Source organism: Oncorhynchus kisutch, linkage group LG11 (assembly GCF_002021735.2).
Source record: "Oncorhynchus kisutch isolate 150728-3 linkage group LG11, Okis_V2, whole genome shotgun sequence".
Taxonomy (NCBI): domain Eukaryota; kingdom Metazoa; phylum Chordata; class Actinopteri; order Salmoniformes; family Salmonidae; genus Oncorhynchus; species Oncorhynchus kisutch.
In genome coordinates, this window is record NC_034184.2 from 35,875,333 (window position 1) to 35,888,133 (window position 12,801).

At 38.9% G+C, this 12,801-nt stretch overlaps 1 protein-coding gene across 1 annotated transcript in view; it reads left to right on the plus strand.

Moving 5' to 3' along the window:
* Window positions 1-12,801, plus strand: part of LOC109898856 (VPS10 domain-containing receptor SorCS1-like) — a 116,416-nt gene that overhangs the window by 35,622 nt on the left and 67,993 nt on the right. The window contains exon 3 of the mRNA XM_031835001.1: window positions 11,158-11,225. Coding sequence (XP_031690861.1) covers window positions 11,158-11,225 — 68 coding nt within the window. The remainder of the gene's footprint in view (window positions 1-11,157; window positions 11,226-12,801) is intronic.

Below are 12,801 nucleotides of genomic sequence, written 5' to 3' on the forward strand. Positions count from 1 at the left end.
CTATTGTCCCTCTAACCACTCCGACATCCATGCAAATTCAATCAGAAATTACATCAAAAAAGTAGGTGCTTTTAAAACTCACCTCGCTGTGATTGATCAATTTGATGAAAGAGGTTGAAACTGAGTGAAAAACATGGTCATTGTGGATGTTGTTTCAAAGACTAACACAACAAAATGGACTGCGCTTTCTAAGGTGATGATTAATTATAAACCCCATATGCATATTAGAGCTTATGCATTGGCTTATATATGAGCCTAAGCCCCCCCCCCCCCCCAAAATAACTGAATTAAAATAAAGTTTGCGCCATTGTACAATGCATAGCCTACTGCATATTATGCGCAGCAGGAAACATAAAGAAAAACTGATTTAAGATGTCTTTAAGTAATCGCCTTTGAGTGTGGACTGTATTGTTATGCATACTGGATGGACTGTTTACCTACTTTATGCAACTGCTCCAAACTTTCTATCCACGAGTCTGGGAGAAAACGTATAGGCCTAGGCGATGCTTGTTGGTTCATTGATTGTTTATTGATTGTGCAGGGAGGTTTACAGTGAATTTGTATTTGATATTTAATAACCTAGTAATAGGGAATTTTTTTCTATTTTCATAATTATTAGGCAAACATATTTCCTTTAGCTACACAATATCTCCCCACCATGCGTTTCCATCTCCTCCCCTCTCTCCTTCATTCCTTTCTTGAGTGTGCAGAGTTTAGTGAAATATGTATCTTTGGTCTCGATGTTCCCGAAAAGATTTCACTTGGTTTCCCAAATTGGATGGAGAGCCCATGGCATACAGAGTTTGGGCAGAATATCACCTGTCAAGCAGCTAGAGGCTGCATGCTCCTCAAACAGTGGTTGATGTGTGGAGTGAAATAACCGGAGTAGCCTACCCTGCATGAGTGAAAAACGAAAAAGCAGGGAAGTAGCATCCTTTCGCTATTCCAGTGCATACAGATGTCATGTATTTCTCCCCTACCCCTCTTCCTGCCAATTTGACAATGGGCCATTCTAAATTTAAGAAAAGTTATTGTTAAACACATGATTAAATTGAGAATAGTCTGATGAGTGAAAATATGATCACTTGATGTTGAGAGAACAGCCTATGCAAGGAACAGAGTGAAACCTTTTTTGATATATTTTTCAAATAATCAATAGCCTATATTGGCATCATGCAGCCCATATACAGTAAGTTTTGATTTCTAAGACATTATAAGGTTTGTATCATTCACTACTAAAGTTGCCAAATAACTCTAAATCTAGCGTATATAGGACCTGTTTCAAATTATCTCTTTTACGATCAACATAGCCACTTCATATACACACTCGCTCCAGAATGGGAAAATATCCTTTCTATTTATTTCAATCAAGTTCAATTATATTCATCTTACTATAAAATCATAGAATATAAAAAAAATGTCACGGGACTTATTGTCAAGTCCGTCGTAAGGAGGAGACCAAGGCGCAGCGTGGTAAGCATACATTCTTAATTTATTAAACGAATTAACACTGAAACAAACTAACAAACTAACAAACAACCGAACGAAGCGTGAAGCTATACACATGAGTGCTAACAGGCAACTACACATAGACAAGAACCCATAAATACCCAAGGGGAAATGGCTACCTAAATACGGTCCCCAATCAGACAACAACGATAAACAGCTGCCTCTGATTGGGAACCATAATCAGGCCACAATAGACATACAAATACCTAGACCTACTAAACCCCTAGACTTACAAAACCCCTAGACAATTCTTAACAAGCATACCCACCCGAGTCACACCCTAACCTAACCAAAATAATATAGAAAACAGAGATAACTAAGGTCAGAACGTGACACAGAATCATATCGTGTCTGCTAAATGAACAAGTCTACAGCCTATGGCATTGCACATTGTCAGATAACATACAGTAGGCCAACTCATATTCTGTTCTTCTGAAATACATTTTCTTCATATCATAATGTTTCTTTAGACCAACCTAAAATAAATAATGGATGGATTGTGATGGTGTATATTAAATTGATGCATTCTACTTTTTAAAATGTAGATGTTCCAAAAGCACGCATCAGCAGCTTGTATGCGTGCAGGTCTGGAGAATCTAAATGTGTTTATTTTAATCAACAGTGAATTACCATGAGACCGGCAATCTTTTGCATGTTTATAACCGGCTGACAAAATGTCATGACCACCACAGCCTTAACTATGAAAAAAAGATTACAAATTAGCTCCATAATATCGACAGAAACATGGCAAACGTTGTTTATAATCAATCCTCAAGGTGTTTTTCAAATATCTATTCGATAATATATCCACCGGGACAATTGATTTTTCAGTAGGACCGATTGGAAAAATGGCTACCTCTGTATTTTACGCGAGAATCTCTCTGAGAGCCGTTAGGTGACCACTTACACAATGTAGCCACTTACGGGTATTCTTCAACATAAATGGGTAAAACTACGTCACAATGCTGTAGTCACCTTGGGGAATACGTAGAAAAAGTAATTTGGTTGATAGCCCATTCACTGCTCAATAGGGACGCATTGGAACGCAGAGCTTTCAAAACATGAGGCACTTCCGGATTGGATTTTTCTCAGGCTTTCGCCTGCAATATCAGTTCTGTTATACTCACAGACAATATTTCTACAGTTTTGGAAACTTTAGAGTGTTTTCTATCCTAAGCTGTCAATTATATGCATATTCTAGCATCTTGTCCTGACAAAAATCCTGTTTACTTTGGGTACGTTATTTTTCCAAAAATGAAAATACTGCCCCCTAGTTTTAACACTTGCTTTGGTTCCAGTTCTTACAATATGTGCATTAATTTATCATCCATTGTATCAGAGTTAGACAAATCTCATTGCAGGTAAGGTACATTAGCTTTGAGTTTGTCAACAGAACACACAACCCTGCACCTTTATCTCTGAGCACCCACATTTCAGAAGGCATATCAATGAGTTGAAAGTGTTTTTTGAAAGCATCCTCAGCTCAGCAGGTGCTACTTTTGGGCTGGGTAGGAAACAAACCCACTCGATTTCTTATCTTGCCAGCATTGATCAGACCCCCCTCATGCACGATGAAGCTTCGAGGCTCAGCAAGCTGCCATTGTCTGGCTGGAGACAGTCGTTAGAGAAAAAGCATACATGCAAAGAAGAAGGGGCTTCTGATGATTTCTCACTTCAACAATTGAAAACAGAGAAATGTCCGCCACAGGGGTGTCTGTAATGCATCTTACATTTCATATTTACCTAATAGTATGTATGATAGCATCAGGATATCCCTAGCCAGAGTCCTTTCTGCATGTCGGATAGCTACTGTACATACTCTGGTTAACCAGTTAAAATGATATGGTTCACAGAGGTTCAGGGAAACAGAGATCAAAATGGATATTCAATTAGGGGTTGCAAATGTGATGACATGCCAAGATATAGGCTTTTGTGGATTTTGGTTGTGCAACATTTTGTTACATGTAATAAATGCTTTAGGATGGATGTTTTATTTTTGAACTTAAGGCTTGTTTGAAGGAGTTTGTGCTGAATAAATATGTTAATGACAGAGATCTAGAGAGTCATAGTGCACTGTAAAACATTTCCTGTAGAATTACAGTACAGTGATTTATTTTACGGTAATCCAATTTACAGCACACATTTTTTGTGTTCTTTGCCATTTTTATATTTACATTTTGGCCATTTAGCGGGCACTCTTATCCTTAGCAGTTTACAGTCAAACAAGGTTCAAACAAGGTTGATTTAAAAAAACATCACAGTCAAAGCAAGTGTTACTGAAAATGTTGTAGGTAAGGATACATTGGTCTTCAAAATAATAGCAATTACAACAAGATATCTTATGATATACAGTGCCTTCGGAAAGTATTCAGACCTCTTGACTTGTTCCAAATGTTGTTACATTACAGCCTTATTGTAAAATATTTCAAATTAAATATTTTCTTCATCAATCTACACACAATACCCCATCATGACAAAGGGAAAACAGGTTTTTAGACAGTTTTGCCAATTTAAAAATAAATGAAAATAAATACCTTATTTACATAAGTATTCAGACCCTTTGCTATGCGACTCAAAATGGTCTGAATGCTTATGTAAATGTCGTTTTGAAGTTTTACATTTTTTATATATTTGCAATAAAAATCTAAAAACCTGTTTTTGCATTGTCATTATGGGGTATTGTGTGTAGATTGAAGAAATACTTTAAAAAAATCAATTTTAGAATAAGGCTGTAATGTAACAAAATGTGGAAAAATGTAAAGACTTGGAATACTTTCCAAATGCACTGTATCTCTGACTATCTCTGTATAGTGCCAATACAATACTGAGATATTCACGGTATCTTGATGCCAGAGCAATGAAACACAGTGCAATACAGTAACATGTACTATTGAACTGTAAGAAAAACAATTCTACAGTATTGTACTGTAATTACAAGTGATTACAGCAAGCAGGCTGGCTGTAGAAATTTGTTTATTGATGAATAATAGGTGTTTTATATCACTTGCATTTCTAGAGGCCTAAACAAAGGCTTCCACACTGTCTGTGATTACAAATAGGCATGATTAAATATTCACCCATTACATTTTTTTAAGAACTGCTATCACTCTGATATGTTCCCGATATACATTTGATTGTTGCGGAACTACTACCACTACCACATATCACTTCAATTGCACCCACTATATTTACAGATATTCAGACATCCTTTTGTTCAAGATAAAACTCTCAGTTGTTAGTAGTGAAAGTCAGGAGATACTAACATACATTTCAGTGATCTGGAGTATTATGTTGTTGTCAAGCAATCCTACCTTAAGCTCTGATGGTGTGGGATGCTTCGGAATCTTGACGGTTAGGAGAGTTGTGTGAGGACATTACTCATTTATCTTTGCAATAATCTACCGTGAAGTCACTTAATAATTCATGATCCAGTTGACATGTTATTCATATGAGACCAAATAGCTCTGACTTCAAAAAACACTGTCTGTTTGAATAAAGAGATACAAATTGATGTGGTAGACAAAAGAAAGCCAATAATACAGGTTGAGGTTGTATGGTTGAGAGCTCTGAGCTTGTGTTTGTACCAACAGATAAAGCCTGAAACAGAAAGGTAAAGGTTGTGTAAAGGATGATAGTTTATGCATTTTATTCAGTGTGTATTCTTTTAAAAGGACGTCCATCCAGTAAAAGATGGGTAATTAGTCCGATTTTAACATATAGATGGATGATAAGTTGATAATATGAAAGCCTCTACTTTCAAAATGAGTAACTTTTGATGATAATATCATTATGAATCAACAGAAACATCTCTTTGAAAGTAAACACTGGTTCCGCTCGCAGTGAATATGTCACAATTCTTAAGACTCATTGTGTTAGACTGCAAATTCTAATTTGAATCTCATATTAATTTGCCATAATGTACTTAAAGTTTCTAAGAATGGGGTGTCTCTATTCCATTGCTAATAAGAACTTAAAAAGTATAACAATTCACATCTGTACAATAAGGGTTACCGTTAGGGAGCTGGCTTGTTATTTTTCATCAGCGTCATTAGTGTTGTAGTAGTGGAAATAGATTGAGAAACTCTTAAAAAACAAAAATGGTAATGTGTTAGTGCTTTTCCATTTATAGGGTAAAGATAGAAAACCACCATATATTATTGATATTCAGAGCAGTAACTTGGTAACAATTGATTTTATGGAATCATCTATCTATTTAATTGCAGCGGGTAAATATGTTGACAGTTTTATTGATGAGGTAACTTAATTCCTGAAGCTGATAAGGCCGGATCAGGGAGTCGCTGAGTCTGGGAATGAATCTTAATTTGTAGTCTGTCTAGCCTTTAAATGTCTCTTTCAGAGGCTCCTCATCCTTCACTAATAGGGTGCCCCCCTCCACCCTCTATCCCACATTCCTCCATCCCTCTTAATACAGCGCCTTCATTCTACTGTAGTAATCTTCTCAAACTAAGCCCTTTAAAATCACTATAACACCTCTTTCATGCCTCAAGAATGATAAGATTCATACCAATGTATTCACACAGGGTTGAGATTCACACAGGATCTTCATAGCTACAGTTAGATACCAAGTAAGTACCCAGCCCCAACCCCCTGTTTAACACAGAAAAATCTACAAATTTAAGAATCACTGTATATTGATGCCTGGCACATTAAATATTTACAACATTAAGAGAGCTTCACCTTGCACTTTCAACACTCGCCTAACACTTTTCCAGCTGGCACTTGAGGATGCAAATGATTTGAGTCTTCCACTGGACCTTCTCCAAGTAAATAGATAAGGTAATGGCCATCCAGAAGACAGGAAGGAATTGGCTCTACTTTCCAAACTGCTCTGGTTCATTTTATTGTGTATGACAATGTCCAGCAGATTGGGACTTTTGGAAGCTATAAAGTTCATGTAATTGGTAGACCATTCATCTCTACAATGGCTTGCGAAAGTATTCACCCCCCTGGGCATTTTTCCTAGTTTGTTGCCTTTCAACCTGGAATTCAAATAGATTTTTGGGGGGTTTGTATAATTTGATTTACACAACATACCTACCACTTTGCAGAAGCAAAATCATTTTTATTTTGAAACAAATGAGACAAAGACAAAAAAAATGAAAACTTGAGCATGCATAACTATCCCCCCCAAAGGCAATACTTTGTAGAGCCACCTTTTGCAGAAATTACAGCTGCAAGTATCTTGGGGTCTCAAAAGCTTGGCACATCTAGCCACTGGGATATTTGCCCATTCTTCAAGGCAAAACTGCTCCAGCTCCTTCAAGGTGGATGCATTCCGCTGGTGTACAGCAACCTTTAAGTCATACCACATATTCTCAATTGGATTGAGGTCTGGGCTTTGATTAGGCCATTGCAATAGATTGAAATGTTTCCTCTTAAATCACTCGAGTGTTGCTTTAGCAGTATGCTTAGGGTCATTGTCCTGCTGGAAGGTGAACCTCCATCCCAGTCTCTAATCTCTGGAAGACTGAAACAGGTTTCCCTCAAGAATTTCCCTGTATTTAGCGCCACCACCATGCTTCACTGTGGGGATGGTGTTCTCGGGGTGATGAGAGGTGTTGGGTTTGCGCCAGACATAGTGTTTTCCTTGATGGCCAAAAATATCAATTTTAGTCTCATCTGACCAGAGTACCTTCTTCCATATGTTTGGGGAGTCTCCCACATGCCTTTTGGCGAACACCAAACATGCTTATTTTTTTCTTTAAGCAATGGCTTTTTTCTGGCCACTCCTCCGTAAAGCCAGGCTCTGTGGAGTGTACGGTTTAAAATGGTCCAATGGACATATACTCCCATCTCCACTCTGGAGCTTTGCAGCTCCTTCAGGGTTATCTTTGGTCTCTTTGTTGCCTCTCTGATTAATGCCCCCCTTGCCTGGTCTGTAAGTTTTGGTGGGAGGCCCTCTATTGGCAGGTTTGTTGTGGTGCCATATTCTTCCCATTTTTTAATAATGGACTTAATGGTGCTCTGTGGGATGTTTAAAGTTTCAGATATTTTTTATAAACCAACCCTGATCTGTACTTCTCCACAACTTTATCCCTGACCTGTTTGGAGAGCTCCTTCGCCTTCATGGTGCCGCTTGCTTGGTGGTGCCCATTGCTTAGTGGTGTTGCGGACTCTGGGGCCTTTCAGAACAGGTGTAAATATACACTGAGATCACGAGGCAGATGATGTTAGATTGCACATACAGTTGAAGTCGGAAGATAGAAAATACACTTAGTTTGGAGTCATTAAAACTCATTTTCAACCACTCCACAAATGTCTTGTTAACAAATTATAGTTTTGGCAAGTTGTTTATGACATCTACTTTGTGCATGACACAAGTAATATTTCCAACAATTGTTTACTGACAGATTATTTCACTGTATCACAATTCCAGTGGGTCAGAAGTTTACATACACTAAGTTGACTGTGCCTTTAAACAGCTTGGAAAATTCCTGAAAATGATGTCTTGGCTTTAGAAGCTTCTGATAGGCTAATTGACATAATTTTAGTCAATTGAAGGTGTACTTGTGGATATATTTCAATGCCTACCTTCAAACTCAGTGCCTCTTTGCTTGACATCATGGGATAATCTAAATAAATCAGCCAAGACCTCAGAAAAATAATTGTAGACCTCCACAAGTCTGGTTCATCCTTGGGAGCAATTTCCAAACGCCTGAAGGTACCACGTTCATCTGTACAAACAACAGTACGCAAGCATAAACACCATGGGACCATGCAACCATCATACCACTCAGGAAGGAGACTCGTTCGGTCTCCTAGAGATGAATGTACTTCGGTGCAAAAAGTGAAATCAATCCCAGAACAACAGCAAATGACCTTGTGAAGATGCTGGAGGAAACGGGTAGAAAAGTATCTATATCCACAGTTAAGCGAGTCCTATATCGACATAGCCCGAAAGGCCGCTCAGCAAGGAAGAAGCCACTGCTCCAAAACCGCCATAAGAAAGCCAGACTATGGTTTGCAACTGCACATGGGGACAAAGATTGTACTTTTTGGAGAAATGTCCTCTGGTCTAATGAAACAAAAATAGAACTGTTTGGCCATAATGACTATCCTCATTTTGAGGAAAAAGGGGGAGGCTTGCAAGCCAAAGAACACCATACCAACTGTGAAGCTTGGGGTGGCAGCATCATGTTGTGGTGGTGCTTTGCTGCAGGAGGGACTGGTGCATTTCACCAACAGATGGCATCATGAGGGAGGGAAATTATGTGGATATGTTGAAGCAACATCTCAAGACAAAAGTTAAAGCTGTCACAACTGGGTCTTCCAAATGGACAATGACCCCAAGCATACTTTCAAAGTTGTGGCAAAATGGCTTAAGGACAACAAAATCAAGGTATTGGAGAGGCCATGACAAGCCCTGACCTCAATCCTATAGACAATTTGGGGCAGAACTGAAAAAGTGTGTGCGAGCATAGAGGCCTACAAACATGGCTCAGTTACACGAGCTCTGTCAAGAGGAATTGGCCAGCATTCACCCAACTTATTGTGGGAAGCTTGTGGAAGGCTACCTGAAACGTTTGACCCAAGTTAAACAATTTAAAGCCAATGCTAGCAAATACTAATTGAGTGTATGTGAACTTCTGACACTGGGAATGTGATGAAATAAATTATATCTGAAATAATTCTCCATTATTCTGACATTACACATTCTTAAAATAAAGTGGTGATTCTAACTGGCCTAAAGACAGGGAATTTTTGGAAAATTTCAGGAATTGTGAAAAACTGAGTTTAAATGTATTTGTCTAAGTTGTATGTAAACTTCCAACTTCAAGTGTAGGTGGACTTTATTTAACTAACTATGTGACTGAAGGTTATTGGTTGCACCAGATCTTATTTAGGGGCTTCATTGCAATTGGAGTGAATACAGATGCACTCACCACTTTTCCGTTTTATATTTTTTTAGAAACAAGTTCTTTATTTAATTTCACCTCACCAATTTCAACTTTTTTTTGTATGTCCATTACATGGAGTCCAAATAAAAATATATTTATGTTACAGGTTGTAATGCAACAGAACAGGAAATACGCCAAGGGGGATGAATACATTTGCAAGGCACTGTATTTCCCAATGTGTGGGTTTCTAGATTACTGCTGTGTTAAAATACTCAGATTATTCCTCATCACACTTTGGCCAACCACAATATATATATGTTACAATGAAGAGACAACTAAAAGGCCAAATTTTAATCAAAATAAATGGGTACAACTGGAAAGACCAATGGCCCCAGGAGATAGGTGTTGTCTCCAAGGTGTAGAAGACCTCCACACTGGTTTATTATGCAGTAAACCATTGAGAGAGTTGTGTACTTAAATGGTCATTTTCCCACATTGTCTTCAAGTATTTAGAGCTGAGGGAATGGGAAAAATCAATCTGTAAACATTGACTGTATGTAATATTAATGTAGTGATACAAAGACTTCAATTTAGGTTCCAACAAACGCTGAGTAGGAAAGAAGTTTCTCCTTTCAAATTAAAACAGAAAAAAGAGCTGTCCATAGAGCCTTTCATTAACATGTAGAATAATTTACATGACACCTCGCAATTTATTTGTCTACATACCTATTAAGTATGAGCTTGTATAACCGCCATATAACAATGGTGTTCTTTACAATCTCCTCAAAAAAGATGTCCATGATATTTACGAGGAGAGCCTTGCTGTACCCGGGATGCTTGTAATGGAAGAAACCCGCTGAGCCCTAAAAAAAAAAAACACAACCTGTCACATTGTATAATGATCGGAGACAGGCGCAGGAATAAGTAATAGGGGTTTTTATTACTCCACCCAAAAATACAACATGTCATGAAAAAGGAACAGGGACGAAGCCCAAAACAAAACACGTATATAAGGTACACAGGGATGTAACCCAAACAAAAGAGTGCGGGTTAACCTTTAATAATTACATGGGATGTGACCCGAAATAACAAGTGCACGTAGCATGAAAGCCAAAACAACAAAGCACAGGTACTCACAAGACCAAACGACATGGGAACAATGATTGACAAGGACAATGGGGAACAGAGGGCACATATATACACATCCTAATCAGGTGTGCGTAAGACAGTCCGGGGTTGGTGGTGATGATCCAGTTCAGTGACACCTAGAAGGCCTGTGACGTAGACCTCTGGAGCTGGTGAATGGAATGAGCAGAAGTACTGGGGGAATCCGTGACACAACCTTTACCTTTACACAGAAGATGCAACATTCTCATGCAGAATGAAGCCTTGACAAGGCCTCATAAATTGGTTTGGGATTAGTATATGTGTGTGGAGGTTTGACAAGCATCCATATTAAGCTGAGTATCCATATTAAGGCTGCTGTTGTAAAATTGACGATGCACTCCTCCTAAGGCCATCCTGCTCAAACCACTTCCAATGATAAAATAGCAACAGGTGCAAGTTTGAAAATTAGGTAGTCAAAAGTGTTTTTTAAATCCTTTATTTTGAACTTTAGGCTTATTTACCACAATTGTGAAATACTGCATAATATGCAACTCATTACTTCAAGTCCCACCAAAGTGTCAGATGATATGATGCATGGAAGTGTTACATTATCAAAGGGTTGTATATTACTCGTATTTTCTAAATATGTGTGCTGAGATGGGAACTGTGTTTTCTTTTGTAGGTGATTCTAATGCTGACTAAGTACTTTGACTTCAGCCTTGGCAGTGTCACAGAGAGCTCTCTATGGAGGTAAGGAGCGGTTAAATTCATCTCAGTTGATTTCTCTCTGGCTTTGGTGTTCATGTTTAGGGCCACAAGTCTTTCTTGAGCATGTGACCATGGGCCTGAGTGATTGCCTATCACATTGTTAGGAAAACTAATGGCACTTCTCATATTGAATGTTGGTTATATAGGTAACAGACACAGTCTCTCTGTTACTAGCTCCAAGCCAACTTTATTTTTTGTTATTTCTTACATTATTTGCTCAGAACGTCTCTTGTATTATTACCTACAGCTGAAAATAACTTTTGGATATTAAAACGGCGGTCACCCACCAGTATTTCGACCAGAAATCTGACTTCCCTGAAATGGATGCTGTTTGTTTGAACTGCCCAAGGCAGCTCCATTCATCCCGGGGTCTGCACCAAAACGCTGACGAGTAAGAGGAAGAAGAAGTGGGGCCCTCGTCAGACTCAGACTCATGCATTACCATCCACCAGTTCCAAGTATATTACTCGCTAACGTTCAGTCCCTGGACATTAAAGTAGACGATCTCAGGGCGAGGATCTGTAACATACTCTGTTTTATGGAATCATAGCTCTCTCCGATTATATAGTCCCCATCCATTCAGTCAGTTGGGTTCTCCGTCCATCATGCAGACAGGAAGAAAGAACTTTCAGGGAAAAATAATGGTGGAGGAGTATGTTTTATGATTTACAACTTGTGTAAACATACAGGAACTAAAGTCCTTTTGGTATCCCGATCTGGAATACCTCACCATCAAATTACTGCATAAACTCCCAAGATAACTTTCTTCATCATCACTGCCGTGTATGTTCTCCCCCAAGCCGACACGGCAATGGCTTTCAGGGAACTACACTGGACTTTGTGCAAACTGGAAACCACATATTCTGAAGCTACATTTATTGTAGCTAGGGACTTTAATAAAGGAAATCTGAGGAAAATTCTATCAACACATCTTCTGTGATACTCGTGCATCCAACACTCTGGATCATTGCCACTCTCCCTTCTGGGGTGGCTACAAGGCCCTCCCCTGCCCTCTCTCCGGCAAATAAGATCACACCTCCATTCTGATCCTCCCCATCTATAGGCAGAAACCTAAGCAGGAATCACCCATGGTAAGGACTGTCAATTGTTGGTCTGAACTATCATAATCTACGCTTGTTTTGACAATGCGGACTGGGAAATGTTCTGGTTCGCCTCTGAGAATAGTATCTACGTATACACTGACTCAGAGACTGGGTTCATCAGGAAATACATAGAGGATGTTGTTCCCACTGTGATAACTTATCCATACCAAAAACCAAGGATATATGGCAGCATTTGCGCGAAACTGAAAGTGCAAACCACTGCATCTAACCACATCAAGGTGACTGGGAACATGGACGTACATAAGCTGACCAGCTATGACCTCTGTGAGGCAATCAAAGAGGCAAAACGACAGTACAAGGACAAAGTGGAGTCGCAATTCAATGGCTTAGACACAATACGTATGTGGCAGGGACTCCAGGCAATCAATGATTATAAAGGGAAAGCCAGTAAAGTCGCAGACATTGACACCTCACTGCCCGCTTCAAAGAAAACA